The sequence below is a fragment of the Caenorhabditis remanei genome, chromosome V (assembly GCF_010183535.1).
Source record: "Caenorhabditis remanei strain PX506 chromosome V, whole genome shotgun sequence".
In the NCBI taxonomy this organism is placed as follows: Eukaryota; Metazoa; Nematoda; class Chromadorea; order Rhabditida; family Rhabditidae; genus Caenorhabditis; species Caenorhabditis remanei.
The window spans coordinates 1,631,552-1,653,482 of record NC_071332.1 but is presented as its reverse complement, the minus strand read 5'-3'; the positions used below and the strand labels follow the sequence as shown (position 1 = coordinate 1,653,482).

The 21,931-nt window shown below is 39.4% G+C and overlaps 5 protein-coding genes across 5 annotated transcripts; 3 read left to right on the top strand and 2 right to left on the bottom strand.

Annotated features, from left to right (window-relative positions):
- Positions 1-138: 138 nt before the first annotated feature.
- Positions 139-4,253, bottom strand: GCK72_016707 (uncharacterized protein; the record flags this gene model as incomplete). Its single annotated transcript, XM_003092885.2, has 6 exons — positions 139-258; positions 312-441; positions 1,400-1,746; positions 2,596-2,916; positions 2,971-3,169; positions 4,186-4,253. The coding sequence occupies 6 exons, from the start codon at positions 4,251-4,253 to the stop codon at positions 139-141; spliced, it is 1,185 nt and encodes a 394-aa protein (XP_003092933.2).
- Positions 4,254-9,457: 5,204 nt separating this feature from the next.
- GCK72_016705 (uncharacterized protein) lies at positions 9,458-13,502 on the top strand (the record flags this gene model as incomplete). The annotated part of the gene is made up of 6 exons (XM_003092902.2): positions 9,458-9,593; positions 9,921-10,052; positions 11,067-11,406; positions 11,463-11,834; positions 12,282-13,035; positions 13,407-13,502. The coding sequence occupies 6 exons, from the start codon at positions 9,458-9,460 to the stop codon at positions 13,500-13,502; spliced, it is 1,830 nt and encodes a 609-aa protein (XP_003092950.1).
- GCK72_016706 (uncharacterized protein) lies at positions 12,496-13,125 on the bottom strand (the record flags this gene model as incomplete). Its single annotated transcript, XM_053731642.1, has 1 exon — positions 12,496-13,125. The coding sequence occupies one exon, from the start codon at positions 13,123-13,125 to the stop codon at positions 12,496-12,498; it is 630 nt and encodes a 209-aa protein (XP_053580555.1).
- Positions 13,503-14,080: 578 nt separating the features above from the next.
- On the top strand, positions 14,081-15,888 carry GCK72_016704 (uncharacterized protein; the record flags this gene model as incomplete). The annotated part of the gene is made up of 4 exons (XM_003092898.2): positions 14,081-14,121; positions 14,188-14,333; positions 15,149-15,640; positions 15,689-15,888. 4 exons carry the CDS (start codon positions 14,081-14,083, stop codon positions 15,886-15,888), a joined length of 879 nt encoding a protein of 292 aa, XP_003092946.2.
- Positions 15,889-19,814: 3,926 nt separating this feature from the next.
- On the top strand, positions 19,815-20,507 carry GCK72_016703 (uncharacterized protein; the record flags this gene model as incomplete). The annotated part of the gene is made up of 3 exons (XM_053731641.1): positions 19,815-20,136; positions 20,180-20,271; positions 20,319-20,507. 3 exons carry the CDS (start codon positions 19,815-19,817, stop codon positions 20,505-20,507), a joined length of 603 nt encoding a protein of 200 aa, XP_053580554.1.
- Positions 20,508-21,931: the final 1,424 nt, after the last annotated feature.

Sequence of the window (21,931 nt, the reverse complement as noted above, 5' to 3'; positions counted from 1 at the left end):
TTACTTATGCCTTCAAAGTAGGTTTGCGGGAAAGGGGTTTTGAGGTGATGGGTCCCGTAATAATTATGTAAGTATAGCTAATTTAATAAATTGTTTCTTCATTTTTCATTTTTCTCATACTTATATACAACAAATTTTTCACACATTCAAAATCTCCGCTGCACAATTGATTTTCACTGGGAACCACGTGTTCGATGGGTTCGTGAATTTCAGTGTGTACTCTCCAGGTGTCACACATCTCTCCCCGTATTCTGGTAGCTGGAAAATAAATGGTTGACAATGATGTCAAAAACTAAAACAAGAAGACGAACCTTGAGACTTGTGACAGTAATCTTTGGCCAGATTGCAATCTCCTTTCCAGCGTCGCGGCGGACTATTTCAAAGTCGATGTCGCCGCTGGCCGTGTAACTCCAAACTAGTTTTCCCGGCGTTGTTGTTTTACTGAAAACGAGTGGGAACTTTTTTGGGGAACGTTATGATGGTAGGGGTCTAAGACTATTGAAAATTGTTCTTTACTTTGAAACCGTGTAACTCAGGCAAATTTTGTTTTATTTCTTTGAGATTAATATCATCGTAAAGTACAAATCAAGAGCTACATTTTTGTTGTTGACAACTTTTTGATAGCTATTCAGGTTATCGAGATATGAGCGGTCAAAGATGCGCTACTGATAACAGAAGAGACGCAGAGAAGTCAGCCGCCCTCGTTTCTCTGCGTTTCTCGCCCTCTCGTCACAAGTCGCTTTTCTTTAAAGGTATATAATTCAAAGGCCAGACGAGCTATCAAAAAGTTTTCAGATGCAAAAATATAGCCCAAGAGTTTTTCTATACGTTTATTCCAAAATTGAACGATTAAAACTTTTTGTAGCTGAGATACAAGCTTTCAAAGTTGATCATTTTTCTTTGCGTCGTGCATCCTACTATTTACTAAAAGACGTGTATCTCTGTCAGTTTTGGTTCCAGAGAAATTTTGAAAACAGATTCGGAATCCACACGTTTTCAGCTTTCAAATAATATAACTTCTAAAAAAGACTCGATTTTAACCGGACCGAGAGCACAGAGTTTCCAAGGAACATGCGGTGGAGATGTTCAAAACTCTGTCCTGGCACAGTGGCAAAATCTAACAAAACCAAAACTTTATACATATAGTTAAGTTAGTTATATTAACTATGGTTAGGCAGAAAAATCTCATTGACTGATCTTCATCAGGGCTGAGCGGAATTCCACCATTCCGCAGTCTACCAAACAATTTTGAAATTCCGCCTTCCGTCATTTCAAAAACCGCAACACCCCACCCTTAACATTGAGCTAAGCACAATCCTCGCGGCCTCAGCTTCTCATGACCGTGGCCTAGAATTTTCCTAGGCCACACCATCTCCCCCCGCCCCTCTTCCAAACTTACACCGAGTATTCCACTGTCTTAAACGCCTTCACCGAGAAGCTCTCGCCCTTCGGCGCCTTCAACATCCCGTTCTCATTCCATATGTACTCCTGAGCCTTGTACTCTTCTTTCGTGATTTTCTTTGGTGGTTTACATGCTCCTTCTGGCGGATCCGCATAACCCGTATCGTCACGATAGGTGCCTCCATATTCGACTGGAATCGAGTCCGGCTCGAGATACTTTTTCAGGTCCTCCACGTTGTTTAGAAAGGCGAGCTTCTCGGCTGTATTGGAATCGACAAGACGTTTTGTGACTTGCCACATGACCGAGATGATACCGGGTGGGTTGATTAGCAGCAGTTTGCAGAGCTGAAAATATTTTTTTCTGTGAAAAATTAGTCATTGAGAAGAATGCGTCACTGGGTGTCAATTCTTTCAAAATGTAGCTTCTAGGTATTGAGATATGCGCCTTTAAAGATAGAAACCCCCGAAGAAAAGAGACGCAGAAAAGATAGAGTGTCTGTCTTCTCTGCGTCTCTCTACGATCAGAATCAAGTCTACTTTAAAGGCTCATATCTCGAAACCCAGAAGAGCTATCAAAAAGTTGTCAACTACAAAAATGTAGAGTTAGATTTGTTTTATCAAGTTTCAAATTTTCAGATCAATAGAGTCAATTTTGACTAAGGGACAATCCTTTTTACCTTTTTCACAACTAACAATTTTCACCCATACGGGTTTTTCTAGAGTTAAGAAGCCTTACAAAGTGAACAAGTTACTTTTTTTCAAAACAGTAAAATAGGGTGAGAGACGGCACAGAGAAGATAGAGTGTCTGTCTTCTCTGCGTCTCTCTCCCCTACCATTCTCCGAGGTCCATCTTTGAAGGCGTATATCTCACGACCTAGAAGTGCTATCAAAAAATGTGCAACTACAAAATTGAAGAGCACAAAATTTTACAAATTTTATTAGTTGACAGCTTTTTGCTAGTTTTCTAGGCTTTTGAGTTATGAAGCTTCAAAGATAAGCGCCTTCTAATGAGAGAGTGAGGGGGAGAGACGCAGAAAAGTCAGACACTCTCGTTTCTCTGCGTCTCCTCTAAGGCATCTTTAAACGCTTATATCTCAAAAGCAAAAAGAGCTATCAAAAAGTTGTCAACTACAAAAATGGAGAGCTGGAATTTATCTACACAGCCAATATAAAATTAATGCTCAAAAACTCACATGCTCACTAAAATACTCTGCCCAAATCTGCACAACAAGCCTAGCCAACTGCGCCGGTCCTGACAACGGATTCATAAAATCCATCAAATTCAGCCCCTTCAAATCCAGAATACACACTACGGACGACGTCTTCCCGGTCTTCCGTTCCGTATGTGCCATAGCTCTCGAGAAGTTCTCTTGGAGCATGAAATACGAATGGAGCACGTAGCTTAACGGCATAATTTTCAGAATCTCTTTTATATCCATCCCATCCATTCGCTGGACGAAAACGTGCAAGTTTCGAGACGTGACTTCATAGTTGAGTTGAGAGATGTGGAAGCGCTGGAAAACAAGACATTTTATATCAAAAATTACACAATTTTTTGGTTTTCTCACCTCAAAACACTCTCTGCCAATGTCAACTGTCGTAAATATATCGAGATCACTGATTTTGTCATAACCCATTAGCTTCCGGTGCTCGAAGAGCTGCAGAATCTTCTGACGCGTCTTCTCGACATCTCCGTTATTGGCGTTTAAGAATCTGGCGAAGAAGAAGGGGGAGTCGAGTTTTTCTGGTACGGTGGGGATGGCCAATCTGAAAAAAAGTGAACAATAGAGATGGGGGAAAACCGGTCTGTTATAAAAAACATGGTGATGATTGCGTTGAATAAAAAATATCGGATGGAAAGAAAAACATAACTGTTCAAAAATCGTTTTTTTTTTGAACAATTGAATATTTTCATGTAAAAAATTGACAATCTTTTGGGTCGGTTTTATAACTTTTCACTGGAAAAGTGGAAATTTTTAATTCTAATTAAGTTTAATTAACTTGATTAATTAAGTTAGGTAGTGAAAAATGTTGAATCGGTTAAACTGATTAACTCAATTGAATAAGGTTTGGCCCAGCTAGTTATATTTAACTAGGTTCAAAATTAAGTCCAAAAATTTTCAGTCGCGCCGGAAATGCGCTGAAATTTGACCAAACAACATCAGACTAACTCGAAAAAAAGCTGAAAACGTGAAGACTCTAAAACTGTATTCAAAATTTTTCTCATGTAAAAACTGACCGAGATACGCAGCTTCAAAAAAATTTCACCTGACTTTCTAGGGAAAACCTTCGCAGTGACCAAAATCCCCCGTATCTCGGTCAGTTTTAACGCTACAGAAAGTTTAAATAGAGACTTAGAATCCTCACGTTTTCAGCTTTTTAGTCATATAAAATTTATATAATCGAAATTTCAAAAAGTGTTTCTTCGGCCTCAAAGGTGACTTTTTTCTTGGTGTCGGGCATCTTCTTATTTAATAAACAACGTGCATCTCGGTCAGTTTTGGTGCTAGCAAAATTTTGAAAACAGATTCAGAATTCTGACGTCTTCAGCTTTTTTGCAACATAACTTTTAACATATATACGTTTTTCGACAAATCGGGAACACGCATAATAGTTTCAGAAAATCACTGCAAAGTTTAAAAGTCGAAATGACCAAGCTGGGCCAAAAACCTCCATCTTTAGGCTAAAAAAACTGCAATTTTGCACCAAAAACTCCATTTTTTAAATTCTTGGAAATTTTCAGCGTTCAACTGACCCCCAGAGACCAACAAACCAAAACTCACTTCAACTTCTCGGCCTTGTCCAAAATCTCGGCGCTAAACTTTTTTGCAATGATCATCTCGTCTATCATGTTTGCTTCTTTGGTCGTTGTCTGTCTCAGTCTCAGATAATCAGACACCGTCTTGTCACCACAGGGGGGGTGGTCTCCTAAAAAACACAGAGAAAGATATAAACCGGTTGTGAAGAAAGAATAATAATAATAAGCAAAAAGGGGAGAAAAAACATAAGTGGTGGTGGGACAACTGTTATCAGGGCAAGCCACTTGATTATATTTGATTATATGAAATAGTTATGTTATCAGTCTTATCGATATGACGTGCCTATATAGACATGATATTCGGCGAAGCATCAATTCTGTGTTTTGTGATTTTGGAAGTGCGACAATTCTCTAGAAAAATTGGAGGCGTCAAACCTCAAGGTTAGACCCGAAAAAAAAGGAAAAAAAGTGGGCAACCGAGAGGAAAGTAAAAGAACAATTTTCGATTACTACGCCGACCAGTACTTCCGACTGAACAGTAAACAGGAATGGCATGATGGTCAAGTCAACAATAGGTGTCTCGTTTAATACGGTGGTCATACATAGAAGCGGCGGCTATTGTTTGTGTGTCAGTGTCTTAGAAAACTGAAGAAAGGAGAAAAGTATGACCGTAATACTATATAGTAGAGGGGGCGGACTCACTTTCAGATTGTTTTTGAGATTGTTGAATTGAATTGATGAATTGAATACCTGAATCACGAGGGTGTAATTGGATGAGAGAATACGAAAATACGAAAAAAATAAGGGTCACTGATGAAGAGAGAAGGGAAAGGAAGTGGTGGTTGGGTTCTGGACACAGAGATAGCGGGGAGGTTGGAACGGATGTTTGCAAGGGGGGATGTGGAAATTAATTGGCTTGGTTATGAGGGGGAGCATTTTCAAAAAATAAAGAATAAATAGAGGCTGAACATCTGAAATGCATAACGAAGTGAAGTTTTCATACATTTTCTTTGATTTTTGAAAACCGGCTCGCTCTAATTTCAATATCATGGGCTGAAAAGTATACCAAAATGTAGATCTCGGCGAGTTTTATGTCTGTGACCTACTACGGGACGGATTTCAAATTGTTTACGTGCCGCGGGTCGGGCTAGAATCGCTTTTTTGGTCATTTTTGCGTTTTTTGGCACTTTTTCCCAAGCCCGCTGCACAGTAACGACTAGACATCCGGCCCGTAACTCGCTTGAAACGCAATATCTGAATGGTATACCAAAATGTAGATCTCGGCGAGTTCTATGTCTGTGACCCACTACGGGCTGGATGGCTATTCGTGAATGTGCCGCGGGCCAGACTAGTATCGGTTTTTCTGCCATTTTTACGTTATTAACAGTTCGCTGTCCGACCTGTCGTTAGTCACAGACACCGAGATCTACTTATTGGTATATTTCTCAGCTTATAAAGTTTAGTTTGAAACGAGTCGGCACGGTTAGCGAGTATGGATTTTCGTGACCGGCAGTTCTTAAATTCGTACGTTTTGTACTTCAGGAAAATTGATAACCAACAACCAATGCTATCGACAATGTAAACTATCATTCTCATAATGGAGAAATGCTGTAATTTTTCCTTGAAATGATATTGACAAACGGTAAAATGTATAAGAGACATCATATTTAAAATATCTCTGTGCCAAATTTCAGAACAATCGATAACAAATTAAGTGAGAAATCAAAGTTTTACTTCTTCCAGTACTGTGACACAGACCAAGCTGTGCCTCATTCTGTCAACTTTTGTGTAAAAACAAATGAAAATTCTTTAGAGAGTTATAGATCGAGAAGTTATTTTCTCTTAAATTGATCCAAGGTCACAAAAATTGTATCCAGATGAAAAATTTCAGACAGCAAATCCCCCCGGACCATACAACACAAAATATTCTTACTAATCAATCTTATCCATTCACTTTCCCATTAACCCAACCCAAATCCCAGAAAAAAAATTATACCGGAAATTGGACGTCTTCATGTTATACCACCACCAATTTATCTTCCCCCCCCCCCCTTTTCTAATCCTATTCCTTTTCTTCCCCCATCCTTCACTCAAGTAGTAAACAAATCTGAAACCTTTTCCCCCCATCTTTCCCACATCCCAAAAATATTCCAAGCCCACAGGGTATTCTCGTCCCTTCTTCTTACTCGACACACACTTTTTCACGCCTTTCCCCTTCAACACCACCACAGAAATATAAGAATTTATGAAAAATTGGCGCTCTCCATTTTTCTCTTACAAGGGGGGGGGGGGCTTTCACCCCCAGAATTTCTGAATTCTTCGCCACTCAAATTTATCCGTTTTTATTTTTTCTCCCGTTTCTTTCTTTCAATTGCCTCATTTATTTGGAGATGAGCACATACTTGTGTATGCCTATGGTTTTGTTGTGAATATAGAAATTTGGGCGAGGAGGAGCAAAAATTCAGAAGAGACATACATATTGAAAGGGGCGCTCTATGAAGAGAAAATTGCATTTGGTATTTTTTGAGCCCTAAGGTTAGATATAGTTGCAATTGGGTGATGTTGAGACGTTTTGAAACCGAGACATCTCGAAACCAGTCTTGGTTTTAAAATGTACTGGTTTCAAGATCTTCTTAATATAATTATTGGTTCAAGGACGTTTCAAAACCGATTCATTTCAAAACTGACTCAATTTGAAACAGGCCGGAAAAAATGTACCAGTTTTGAAATGTCCCTGTTACATATTTTTGAATCTGGGACGTTTAAAAACCAAGTCGATTTCAAACTTTTAAAAAATTACTAAAGGGTCTTCCTGTGTAGTTTTAAAGAGTCTCAGTTTCCAATTGTCTCGGTTTTGTAATGTACCAGTTTTGAAGGTTTTGAAATGTCCCTGGTCTCAAAACTCTCGGTTTAAGCTTGGTTATAAAAAAAGTCCTACAATATGAAAATTCAAAAATGAAAACTTTTGGTCGAACTTTTTTTCCAAGTTTTTCGTCACTCAGATTTCATGGCCCTGTAGTTCTCCGGATTACTGTAACTACAGCTTCCCCTTCTGAATTCCATCAACATACACCCTTAAACTTTTCATCTCTCTTCTTCCTCTCCCATCCGCGATTCATAATCTTCAAACTTTTCTCTTTTCCTATACCAAACTTTTTCACCCGCCCGCTCCCAGAAAATCCAAAGGGGGGAAGACCCATTGAGATACTTCAAAAGAGCCCACTTTAAGCCTTTTATTGTATTTATGGTCTTTTCTTTTTCGTATGCATCTTTTTGCTTATACACATAAAGTAGTGTAAAGCGTATAACATTTTTCATCAAAACTTTTTTAAGGAGAACAAATTCTGAGGGAAGGAAACTGCGCTCTAATGAAAACCTTTAGAAAGGAGGTGAGGGGGAGAGCGCAGTTGCAGTATTCTTACAGTAAGACACAGTCGGCTCGTGCGGTAGAGCGTAAATGCTATAGTCTTGCAGTGAGACTGTCAAAACCATACTTGCAAATCGGGCCCGCGTGTAACTCGCTTAAAACAGAATGTTATGAACTGAAAGATATACCAAAATTTAGCTCTCGGCGAGATCTATGTCCATGACCTACTAGAAATGGGATGGCAGAGCGTTAATGTGCCGTGGACCGGGCTAAAATGGTTTTTCGGTCATTTTTGCGTTTGTGGTCTTTTTCCCGACCGGCGGCACATTAACGATCCGACATCCGGCCCGTGTTAGGTCACAGAGATAGAACTTGCCGACATCTACATTTTCGTTCGTTTTTGAGCTCATAATATAGCGTTTTAGGCAAGATACGGGCCGACCCGGTTCACAAGTATGGTCAATACCATGTTGATGTGCAATCGTGCTTTATCGTACCACACCCTTCTGTTTAGTGGAGCGCGTTTGCTCAGGCTTTTGAGATTACTTGTCAGCATGACTAATCCCATAGGATCCCGCTTTCAGATAGGACGCAACTTCCCCCTTAACCTGTATGTACGCAAGACCAGAACACCTAGGTCATGACCCATGTGACACCCCGGGTTCGGTTCCCCCCCCCAACAGCTCAACCCATCTGTCTCCTCCATCTTCCCCCTTTCCCTCACCCTCCTTCATTCCCGTCGGGAAGCACACAGCTGCTCCCGCGCCGCCCTCTGTGCTCCACCTCTGTGTATGTCACTACCCGTTTCTTCTTCTTCTTCTTATCTCAAAGCGGGACCCCAATCTCTTTCCCTCATCATCTTCATCAGTAGTGGGGAGGAAAGCACTTTTCATGTGCATCCCCCTCCCATTTCCCACTAGAAACCATTCACGCCCATCCTCTTCATCTTTTTGTGTCGTGTCTTTGTTTATGTCAACGAAGCCACAAACTGCTTCTTCTCACCACCAGAAGTGAGAGCCCTCAGTTGATTTTGTAAATGAATTGAGAGAGTAAAGCCTCCCCCCTTGTCTCCTAATGCCCTCCGTGTTGTCTGGATGCACTTTGTGAGCAAGTAATCATTAAAATGTGTGGTGGTGGATGTAGCAACACACACATAATCTCATTGAACTCTCATTTTATTGATGGGATTTTTGTTGGCGGCTGTGTTTAGTATAGTCTGGAAATTTTTTATTCCAAATCCTGGTAGGCTAGGTTGAAAGGCTTGTAGATTTTTCGAGATTAGGAATTTCAACGGGCTTTTTGCATTTTCAGTAATTTTTATACCGTATTGAAGATTTTGAGATCCTCTATAATGTAAATATGCCCAAGACTTCAAATATCGTATCGCCACGGAACTACAACCTTACCAAAATGCCTGTCCCCCAATTCTGAGTCCCCTGTTCCTAGAAATTCAAAGTTATATGTATTTTTATTATTTCATCTTATAGAAACTCTTAATACCTCTATTTTTATGTAAAAGCCGTTTTTGAACTCCTCAATTAAAGGATTTATGATAATTCTTGAAGATCTGATCTTTTATTTCAACTCTTTAAAATTTTAATCTATATTTAATGTCGACCGTTTCAAAACCTTAATTTTCATATAAAAACTATTCTCTAAGTCTTTTTCCACGGAAAGTTGTAAGACTTGACCGGCAATGTCGAGATTATCTTGGAATCCAGGTCTTTGTAGTCTCAAATTTCTAATTTTCTAAATTTTTTATATTTGCATTTTGTAGAAAATTTCCAGACCTTTGATTTGGTATATTTTCCACCTCCTAACTCCGATTTTCCACAAAGTTAGGAGAATTCTACCGTACCCCATTTTTTCAAGTTTTCATCAAAACCCTATCAATTCCAGTTTCCCCTCTAATTACTAATTACAGGTAATTATGGTAGAGGCCGCTGCGGTGGCCGAAAGGGAGCAATGGTCCTCGTGGGCCGATTTCATAATGAGTTGTATCGGCTACGCCATCGGACTCGGCAACGTCTGGCGCTTCCCGTATCTCTGCTATCAGAACGGAGGAGGTATGGTGCTGTTTTGTCAAAATATCAATAAGTGGGGGGACCCGAAACTTGATCCCGGGGCTCTCCCCTGCTCAAAGATTATCTCTCAGGGAGAGAGTCGTCAATCATCTTTCCTCAAAATATATATGTCTGTGTGTGGGGATTAATGAGACAGACAAAAGGGTGTGAAATTTCGTAAAGATTTGGAAGAAGAAGACAATTTGTCACCGGAGACGAGGCTATCCCCACGCAATTTGTCACTCCGGGAGATATCCTATCCCCCTCTCCTGTCATGTCTTGCTCACCGATTGCTCCAGAGAATCTCATAAATCACTGAACAATTTGCAGGCGCGTTTCTCATTCCCTACTGCATCTCGTTGGTCTTCTGTGGCGCGCCGCTCTTCATTCTGGAAACGTCATGGGGACAACTACTGTCGGTCGGCGGTCTCGGCATGTTCAAGATTTGTCCGATTTTCAAAGGTACTTGGGGGGGGGGTATTGGATGTGGAAAAATGGAAAGGAACAGTTGTTGTATAGGGGGGACAAGAAACACAGAGTATGATGGGAATGTGTTTTGGAGGTTTTTGTGGAGAGGTGTCAAGAAATTTAGGATCTTTAAAAACATCTCAAATTTTTTGGCCCCTGACACGATGCCAAACATTGAAGTTTAACGAACCGAAATGTTTGCCGGAAAAGCTTTAAAGCGTCTAGCAGAGCGCATTTTCTGATTCCTGGCACAGTGCCAAACACTCAGTTTTGATAAATTGCTAGGAAAAGTCCGGTAGAGGACATTTTCAACTGCGTCAGAGCCAACCAACTCAAACATTTACATCATGGGCTTACTAGGGAAGGTGACCGTGGAGTTATGAGACGTGATCTATATCATTGGAAAGCTGAGAAAACGCTGATTCCAAATATATAATTAGATTTTGCCCTCGAGGTCTGGTACTCCAGAAAAACGAGGTCAAAGTTTGGACTACGCTACAGCACGCTGCCGGTATAATATTTTTATGCGTTGGAAAGCTCCAAACTTTGACCTCGTTTTTCTCGAATACCAGGCCTCTAGGGCAAAAACTGAATATATATTTGGAATCAGCGTTTTCTCAGCTTTCCAATGGTATAGGTCACGTCCCATAACTCCACGGTCATTCGGAGGCATTCCCTAGTTAGAATATGCGCTTTTATATGTACCTCGAAAAAGTTTTTTGGCACTGTGCCAGCTAAAAATGTCTGCGCACATTATTTGGCACGGTGCCAGAAAAATATTTTAACCAAACAAATAGCACATATGGTACTGACTACATAGTGAGATTGGACTTCTGGTCGCGTTGCAAAGTGCTAGAACTTTTTTCTCGGCTTTTCCAACAAAAAAAATGCAGTAGAGCGAAGTTGCAAATCCTGATAAGCTCGTAATGTTGACACCACGCCTTGAATTTCTGGTGATTTGTCTATTTTTGAAAATTTTGAATTGCTGCTTAAACAGCATTTTTCCAGGCGTCGGAATCGCGGCCGCCGTCATGGCCTTCTGGCTCAACATCTACTACATCGTCGTCCTCTCCTGGGCGGCCACCTATCTCTACAACTCATTCACAATGTCGGATGTACCATGGAAGAACTGTGATCATGAATGGAACACCCCAAACTGTCGCTCGGAATACATCAAGATTCCGTGTGACAGTAACAGGACAATTGCTGATTTCTTTAATGTGAAAGTGCTAACACACGACCATATCCATGAGTATAAGAAGCAATTTTTCGTGGGCGACAAGATCAATTGGACCGTCTGCTCTACAGCGGACCTATCAGTGGTATCGCCAGTCAAGGAGTTCTGGAAGTGAGTTCTGGAAGTCTTCATTGGTCTATATGTACTTAACCCCTCCAAATGTTTAGCCACCGCGTACTAGGAATCTCCGCTGGTCTCGACAGCCCAGGTGGCATCCGTTGGGACCTTGCATTCTTCTTGCTCCTCGTCTGGATCGTCTGTTACCTTTGTATTTTTAAAGGAGTGAAATGGACAGGAAAAGTTGTATACCTCACCGCCTCCTTCCCCTACATGATGCTTTTCTGTCTCCTGATCCGTGGACTGACTTTAGAAGGCGCCGGTGTCGGTCTAGAATTCTATCTGAAACCCGATTTTAGTAAACTTCTGGAATCCAAGGTATGGGTGGATGCAGTGACTCAGGTCTTCTTTTCATATGGTCTTGGGCTTGGAGCCCTTGTTGCATTGGGAAGTTACAACAAGTTCAATAACAATGTTTATAAGTGAGTTTGCCTAGAGCGCACTTGCTCCATACTTGCAAACTGGGCCAAAACGAGCTGCCGCACAACTCGCTTAAAACACAATGTTATGAGCTGAAAAATATACCAAAATGTAGATCTCGCCGAGTTCTATATTCGTGACCTGTTACCGGCCGGATGGCGGATTCTTAAGGTGCCGCGGGACGGGCTTTTTCGACCAGTTTTGCAGTTTTTGGAACTTTTTCTCAGCCCGCTGCGCATTAACGACTAGCCACCAGGCTCGTAGTAAATCACGGATATAGAACTCGCCGAGATCTACATTTTGGTATATTTTTCAGATCATAATATTGCGCTTTAACCGAGTTATGCGCCGGCCCGCCTAGACCAGTTTCGGACCGGTTTGGAAGTATGATTAGAGCGCATTTGCTCCATCTTACATATTCTGCCAAAACCCTGTCTTCTCCTTTTCAGACAAGCCCTCACCGTCTGCTTCGTCAACAGTGGAACCTCTGTCTTCGCCGGATTCGTAATCTTCTCCTTCATCGGATTCATGGCGACCCAACAGGAAAAAAGTGTGGCCGAAGTTGCTCAAGCCGGTCCTGGACTCCTCTTCCTCGCCTACCCTTCCGGTATCCTTCAGCTACCGTACACCCAATTCTGGTCTGTCCTTTTCTTCCTGATGGTTCTATTCCTTGGCGTCGACTCTCAATTCTGTACTATGGAAGGGTTCTTCACCGCCATCATCGACGAGTTCCCACAGATCCGTCGGAAGAAATATGGACGTGAGATATTCGTTGGTGTGATCTGTATCATCTCCTATTTGATCGGTCTGACTACAGTAACTGAGGGAGGATTCTATGTCTTCCAACTCTTCGACTTCTACGCCGCGTCTGGATGGGCTCTCCTCTGGCTTCTCTTCTTCGAGTGTATCGCTATCTCCTGGAGTCTTGGAATCGATCGTTGGTATGAGCACATGAAGAGCATGATTGGGTATTATCCGAGTGGTTGGTGGAAGTTCTGCTGGGTCTTCGCCACTCCATCCGTCTGTTTCGGTGTCTTGCTCTTCGGACTCATCAAGTATCAACCACTTCGTATCGACGCTTACAATTATGACTACCCGGTTTGGGGACATGTGTTCGGATGGTTCTTGTCTCTGTCTTCGATGCTTTGTATTCCTGGATATGCGATTTGGATTTGGTTCAGAACTCCAGGAACTGTTCAAGAGGTAGGATATAGGTTGGAGAGAGAGGCAGACAGCAAAAGTGTCTCGTTGTCTGCAACTCTCATAATCGTCACAAGAGAGTGTGTCAAGCATAGAGACGCAAACAGTAAGACTGTCTCGCTGTCTGCGCCTCTCACCTTGATCACACTTCCACCAATCTTTGACCGCTCATATCTCAAAAGCTAGAATAGCTATCAAAAAGTTGTCAACTACAAAAATAAAGCCCTAGTTTTAAATTTTACTTTTGTAGTTGACAACTTTTTGATAGCTTTTCACCTTTTTGAGTTATGCGTCTTTAAAGTCAGGCAAAAAAAAAGGAAACGCAGACACCTAGACAGTCTCGTTGTCTGCATTTCTCATATCTCTTTTTTCAGAAAATCAAGCTCCTCTGCCGACCGGATATCGAGATCAAAGGTGCCATGGAAAACGCCGAAAACATGGAACTCGTTGAAGACTTCACACGTACCTAAATCTTTTTTTTCTTTTTTTTCTAATTTTCAATTTTTTCTCTTTAAATCTAATCTAATCACTTATAGGAATGGATTTTACTTGATCCTTGACTCCGCCCACATTCTTCATCCTCCTCCTCCAAAACCCCCTCCGATTTCTTCTTTCTGACATTCCGATGCCAAACACTGTCTTTTTTCGTTTTGAGTCGCTGCTCAGCGAGCTCTTCAATAGATTTATTATACTGCCACGTTTTATGTCGTATCCTTAATTAGACTAATTAGATTATTTCCATTTTTTTTTCTCTTCTCCATCAAAAAAATTGATAAATTTAACTTTTTTCTTCCAATTTTTTGAAAACAGGTGAAAAAAACTTGACTCTACTTATGCTCAACTTATACTGCATGTTTCTGGAAACATGGCAACGATGCCAGAACTGCAAAACTATTATTTGACCTACTATCTGTTGCAATGCCCGCGGAAATCAAATTTTTTCGAGACTGAAAAATTTTTGCAAATCTCTGCGGCCACACTATTCTCTATTACCACACCTATCAACTTTTTTGGGATTTACTGCATTATTTTTAAGACACCGCCGGAAATGTTGACTATCAAGTGGTGTATGTTATACCTTCATACGTTGTGAGTTTTTTGTCATTGGAGCGCACTTTCAAACTTTTTTTTTCAAAATTTTAAACAAAAGTTCAGAGCAACATTCTCCAGCATATGGCTGACTGGCGCCATGATGCCATTTGTTTATTTTCCGGCGTGTGCTGGGTTTACTGTTGGATTACTGCCCTATTTAAATGTGTCGACTGAGATTCAGGGGTACATTGGTATTGGGTGTTTGGGGAGTGAGTTTTTTTTTTGGTTTGATGAATTTTGGAAAAAATATATGAAAAAATATACAGCTGCAAAGAATTTTTTCGTATGATCACTGAAATTTTAGTGCCCTTTTGAAAAATTAAGAGCTCTCGAGACTTTATCGATACTATACAGAACGGACGGTTTACTGTAGCTTACTGTAGAATTTGTAGAATTTAAATTCGTTGCGAGACCCAAATGCTATCAATAGAGCACGTTTGCATGCTGGAACTGAAAAATTTCTAATTTTGTCGTTTTTTTTTAATTTTCAGATTTTTTCACAAAATTACCCAAATTCAGCGGTTTCTATCGGAAAATTCGTTATTAGTGGGTTTTTTTTTTTGAAAATTAGGTTATTTTCAGCTCCGAAATGTCTGAAAAGGTCGGAAACTTTAATTTTCTAAAAAAAAAGCACGTTTGAGAAATCGGATTCTGTCAAAACTTAAAATTTAGGGAATCTGAAAAATTTACGGAATCTGAAAATTTAGGGAATCAGAAAAATTTACGGAACCCGAAAAATTTACGGAATCTGAAAAATTTACGGAATCAGAAAAATTTACGGATTCTGAAAAATGTACGAAATCTGAAACATTTAGGAAATCTGAAAAATTTACGGAACCCGAAAAATTTACGGAATGGAAAATTTACGGAACCCGAAAAATTTACGAAATCTGAAAATTTACGGAATCAGAAAAATTTACGAAATCTGAAAAATTTAGGAAGTTTAGTTACATCAATGTGACAACGTCTTACACCTCAATAACGACTATAAGTCGCTACTCAGTGAATTTGACCTAATTTCCAGTGCTTGCCCTCTCCCTGCCCATCCTATTCGAAAACCGTCAACGCTACCTTGTCGACAACTACAAAATCACTCATCCGATATCCCGATGCCTATTCTACACCCTCAATGTCCTATTCGTTCCCTTATCACTATTCGGTGTCTTCTCAATAGTGCCCGAACAAGTCACCGCCCGTCAGGTAGTACTTCAACATCTACCATGCCCAACGGACAATTATTTTCTTCATTCTGTATTCGTGCTGAGCCTTAACCATATCCCTATTATAACCTATTTGAGTGCTCTTTCTACAGTAGCCGTTGTTCAGATTCTGTTTTTCGGTGGTCACTCTTTAACTTATCTGAAGACAGACGCTAAGAAAATCTCTGTGGCGACAAGGAAACTCCAAAGAAGATTCTTCATGGTTATAAGCGTACAGCTAGTGGTTCCATGTATTATACTACTCATTCCAGTTATTTATTTTATATTTTCAATGCTCAGCGGGTATTATAATCAAGGTAAGATTTTTCAGACCGGTTTTTTGATAGTGTTATATAAATTTTCAGCCCTCAACAATATCAGCTTTGTCACCATGTCACTCTACGGTGCCACCGCTACACTCACCATGTTATTTCTTCATAAACCTTATAAGAAATTTGTGATGGGTGTCTTCCCAACACGTGATAAGACACTGGTCGATGTGAGGAAACCACGAAGATGGGTTAGGAGGAATGCGGTGTCAGTTACAACACCGGTCTCATTTTGAACTTGTGGTGTCACTTCATAAATCATTTTTTACTACTATCATGTTGAATGGGGTGGCAGCTGCAGAAATATGTATTACACAGTGAACGAATGTTCTTAGGAGTTGGTGTCGTTCAAAATGCAATAACTTTCACAAAAATTTGAATTTTTGGATAAATGTTTTATGAATGGAAAGCTGAAGACGTGAGGAATCTGACACTGTTTTCAAAACTTTTTGTAAAGTCTCAAAAAACCGAGATACAGTACTTTAAGACACACTCTCTGTGAAACTCGAGCATGGCGATGAACAGAAAAAAGTCAAATCGGTTTTTATGAGTTGGTATTATGCATAGGCGGTACCTAGACACTTAATAACACATTGGTCCATATTTCATTTGGCTCCGCCCCCTACCGTCTAAAATAGCCCCTATGGGGGTGAAAATTCTTTTTAAAAATCTGAAAGTTTTTTCGATTAAATTTTGACGGGAACCAATAAAAAACCTTATTTTAAGCATTTTTCGTGTTTACCATATTTTTAGCACTCCATTTTCACCGAGAAAAAATGTCATTTTTGTAAAATTTTCCGGTTTTTTTCAAACTTTTGTTTATATCTCAAAAATCTTACGTTACGGGAAATGAGATCTTTTCAGATTCGAAATCTTCATAAAATTTGGAGTAATATAGGCAGTGTCCGGTCAAAAATCTCGGGGTACCTATTTTTGCTACAGAGCAAAATATGCAATTTTTTGAAAAATAACAACTTGGTACTCGAGTTTCACAGAGAATGTGTCTTAAACTTTAGGTACTTCATCGCAAACCGTGTAACTCGGTCAGTTTTGGTGCTAAGCAAAAGCTGGAAATTGGTTCAGAATCTTCACATCATTATCCTTCCAGTCATATAAGAGTTATCCCAAAATTCCTATTTTAAGTGAAAATTATTGCATTTTGAACGGCACTATCTACAATAGACATTCATCCTCCCGATGTAATACATGTTTCTGCAGCTGTCATGTGTTTTATGTTGGTTAGACTTTCAGGCACTACAAATGTTTTTGAAAACGGATTCAGAATTCTCACATTTTCAGATTTTTATAGTTTTAATTTTGGTATGGACCACTTAGACGGTGAGGCTTTGTTTGACAACACCAAACCATTAAAACAACATCGATCTCCGAGCAGTGTTCAAAAGTTCAAAATCCTTCCTTAAATTTATGCAAAACGGGATGCGTGCCATTTGGACAATATAAATGAGGAGCATGTTTTATCGCTATAGAAACCCGGGCGGTGCACAAAATATATTCGATGGAGTGAGTGTTTCATGTTCATTTGACATTTAATCCGGAGCCAAACCCCATGTTTCTCTTCCTCCTTTTCCATGTTATTCAATTTTCTAAAAGTTACGAGTTATCCGGAATCTCTGCGGCCCGTTATGATGTCCCATTTGAGTATCTTGTCACGAGAACCCCTATTTATACGGCATCGGCTGATGAAAGCTTTAATTGGAGGGATTTGTTGGTGAAGAATTGTAAAGAGCACATATGTTTTGCAGTGATTTATGAAGGGAATACGGTATGTTGACGCCATGAGGATTCTGAATCCGTTTTCAAAATTTTTTGAGGTCTAATTTGATAAAGGTTTAAGGTTTTAAGGGGTTTTTAAGGTCTAAGGTTTTAAGGCTTTTTAAGGTCTAAGGTTTTATGGTTTTAAGGGTTTTTAAAGCTTAAGGTTTTTAAGGGTTTTTAAAGCTTAAGGTTTTTTGAGGTCTAATTTTTTTAAGCATTTAAGGTTTTTAAGGTTTTTAAGGTTTTTAAAAGGTTTTCAGGTATTTTTAAGGTTTTAAGGTTTTTAAGGTTTTTAAAGGCTTTTGAGGTTTGTTTTTTAATGTTTTTAAAGTTTTTAAGGTTTAAGACGCACTCTCTGACTCGTTCGATCACCCATGTTCACCCGAAAAAAGTCGACCATCTCCGATTTGCCAATCCTTTTGATCAAAGATAGTACCAAGTGTTCTTAGCAAATTGGGGTACTTTTTGGTCAGGTCCGTCACCTGGGTACCTAGAAAAATCAAAAAATCGATATTTTTCGAAAATTTTTCCTGAAGGAGTTAGGAATGAAATCTCAACGGGAAATTAATGTAGACACTATTTTAAGCATTTTTTGTGTTCAGAACAAAATTCCAGCTCAACACCTTCATAGTGAAAATTTTGAAAATTTATGAAATTTTCGGGTTTTTTTCATGAAATCGCTTTTATCTCGGCAGGGACACGAGAAGACGGGCTTTTTTATTTTAAATTCGGAATCTACATAAAATTTGGTATTGGATCCATGTTGTCCCTACTGGTATCTCTTTCTCCAAAGAACACTTTTTACGGGAAGTATGAAAAAAACTGCGATTTTAACTTTCAAGTCCTTCCAGTAAATTTATTTTGATGTTTCAAAATAATGGTTTTTTGAAGTTTTTCATTCAATCATGCCATTTTTATTTAGTTCCGGTACAATTTTCGATCATACCACAAAATTTTTTTTCGAAAATATTGAATTTTTTGATTTCTGAAAATTTTCTCCCGAATTGAATCATTCCGACTGAAATGTTAAGGATAGCATTATAAAATCAGGAGAATATAAATGGAATATTCTTTAGGTTCATAAAAAACTTGATTCCCACTGTCGGGTCACCTGCTACTTACGTGTTCATGGTGAAAATCAGCGAAATTTTCAACTTGGGAAGTTGGTGCAAAGAAACTTTATACTTGCAACGTTATTTGACAGGGAATTATGATGAATATGACAGGAATAGTGAGAAAACGGCAAAAATTGATAGATTCTGCAAGATTTTCAAAAAAAGCTTCAAAAAATTAGGACTCATAAATGTTCAATGGTCTGACCTTTTTATGGATATCAGGAAAAAACTATTCAAGTTTTTTTTTTGAAAATCTTGCAGAATCTATCAATTTTTGCCGTTTTCTCACTATTCCTGTCATATTCATCATAATTCCCTGTCAAATAACGTTGCAAGTATAAAGTTTCTTTGCACCAACTTCCCAAGTTGAAAATTTCGCTGATTTTCACCATGAACACGTAAGTAGCAGGTGACCCGACAGTGGGAATCAAGTTTTTTATGAACCTAAAGAATATTCCATTTATATTCTCCTGATTTTATAATGCTATCCTTAACATTTCAGTCGGAATGATTCAATTCGGGAGAAAATTTTCAGAAATCAAAAAATTCAATATTTTCGAAAAAAAATTTTGTGGTATGATCGAAAATTGTACCGGAACTAAATAAAAATGGCATGATTAAATGAAAAACTTCAAAAAACCATTATTTTGAAACATCAAAATAAATTTACTGGAAGGACTTGAAAGTTAAAATCGCAGTTTTTTTCATACTTCCCGAAAAAAGTGTTCTTTGGAGAAAGAGATACCAGTAGGGACAACATGGATCCAATACCAAATTTTATGTAGATTCCGAATTTAAAATAAAAAAGCCCGTCTTCTCGTGTCCCTGCCGAGATAAAAGCGATTTCATGAAAAAAACCCGAAAATTTCATAAATTTTCAAAATTTTCACTATGAAGGTGTTGAGCTGGAATTTTCTTCTGAACACAAAAAATGCTTAAAATAGTGTCTACATTAATTTCCCGTTGAGATTTCATTCCTAACTTCTTCAGGAAAAATTTTCGAAAAATATCGATTTTTTGATTTTCCTAGGTACCCAGGTGACGGACCTGGCCAAAAAGTACCCCAATTTGCTGAGAACACTTGATACTATCTTTGATCAAAAGGATTGGCAAATCGGAGATGGTCGACTTTTTTCGGGTGAACATGGTCTGTTGATCGATGCTCGAACGAGTCAGAGAGTGCGTCTTAAGGTTTTCAAAGGTTTTAAAGGTATATTTTTTAAGGTCTTCTTAAAGAAAACTTGAAAACAGATTCAGAATCCTCCTTCCAGATGTTTCAACTAATCTCCGACGTCCCCAACAACTGCACCACTCACCCACACTGTCTTGGCTTCACACCAGCCACCTTCAACCATTCCATAATTTTCATGAATACGGCTAACCATGCTTGTACTCAACTTCTGGATGAGAAATTCAAAATGCCAAAGTGCCCAACCGGCTGGAATTCCTGGACCCGTCCAACTGGGAGACTCTGGTGCTATATGATTTCAGACGTCGCTCAAGTTTGGAATTCCGCTGAGTCTTACTGTAGAGATACGTGGAATGCTTCGTTGAATGGATTTCAGACAAATGAGGAGCGTGAGGACTTTTTTGGTAAGTGTTCAGTTGGGAGACAGTAAACTTTTTTGTACTACAGGAAAAATGGAAAAGCTGGAGCTCACTCAAAAATGGCTGTATCTCGGAGCAAAGAGATCCTGTGAGACTGAAACCTGTCCGAAGTCTGTAGAGGTAAGGAAACGTGCTCCATTGAGAATTTTCTATATTTCTTCTTTCAGTTCCTCTGGCAAAACGACGTCTCCACCGACCAATCCTTGGCCAACGACAACTTCTACGCTCCCTATTTCGATGGAAGCGGCGACTGTTTAGCCATGATGATCGAAAATGGACAGTACGACGATATCAGTTGTGTAGAAGCCAAGCAGACTACATTTTCTTGTGGAAAGTGGGCGGATGTTTATGATTAGAATTTTTTTGTGTTGGAGATGATGATGAATAAATTGATAAATGGGTTATGACAGTAGTTGACGCTGTCCTCACGCACGCAACGCGAGAAATGGGCGAACATTTTTTGTGTCTTTGGATATTATGTTGAATGAACTGATAAATGAGTTACAGCAGTGAGCCTTACGCACGCAACGCGACCGCAACGTCTCAATCAAATTTTGTAAAAAATGAATCATGTATACGCGTCTACAAATCACACGGGATATGTTGGGACGGATGATGCGCGCGCGCTCTCCTGATAAAAGCAAACAGTAGGGTTACTGTAGAAGTTGGCACCGTGCCAAAAGCTGTTGTAAAAAACAGAAGCTGTTGTAAACCCGTGTATTATGAGAGTACTCTTTTTATTGAGCTATAACAAAAAATAATGACAGAAAACAAAAAAAACGGTCGAAAAGAAAACGGACAGATGAGGCTTTAAAGGACGGAAGTCACTGATATCTTTAAACCATGCTGAGCCCATAATCCAAAGGTACATCGAAAAAGGGTACATCTAGGAAAAATTTGATCATAGGGTACATTGAAGCAGAGGGTACATCGAGAAGCTATGGGGTAATCATAGGATACTTTTTTTCTTAAGCCTCAGAGTTTTCATTAATTTTTGAGAAACGCTTTACAGACGGAGTCCAGGGAACATGTAACTGCTTTTCTCAAGAATTGATGAAAACTCTGAGAATTCTGAAATTTTATGAGAACTCTAACTCAAGCTGTCAATTTTTGTCGGAAAGTAGTCAAACTTACACAGAACCTGAAGACATAGCTGGGGACGAGATTTCCAAAGTTTCAAGAATAAAGGTTTATTTTTTACCGTTTTATGACTACCCGGGACGCGCGGGACGCGGACGTCCCAACTCGTCCCATTTCGTGCGCTAACCCTATAATAACCCCATGAGCGTACCCCATGATCATAACTCTTCGATGTACTTTCTGATTCAATGCACCCTCGGATTATAGGTCACCACGCGGCCATGTGAGCAGTCGAAGTCGGACAGAGTTGAATCCAATTTAAATTGGGTGCCGTGTGATGATAAAATTTGCGGAAATAAACAATGTGAGGAGAAGCGGGGAGATGGCAATCTGGAAAAAGAAAAACAACTGAACTGAACTACACTTGGTGACAAATTTTTCTTTGATTTTCAGTTTTCGAGATACACGTTTTATAAAGATCGAGTGAAATAAGTTGAGAGTGTTATTCACTTTGGCCCGGCTTCGAAAAATGAATCAATTTTTTCAACAAAAAAATTTCTGAAATTTTTCCAGTTTTTCCTCGAAAATGTGACCATTTCTGATGATTTTTCAGAATGTCTTATAATTCCAAATGGTAGTCGAAAATTTGATTTTTTGGCGCCAAAATACCCGGGCCATGACAACTATGCTTTTAGGAGAG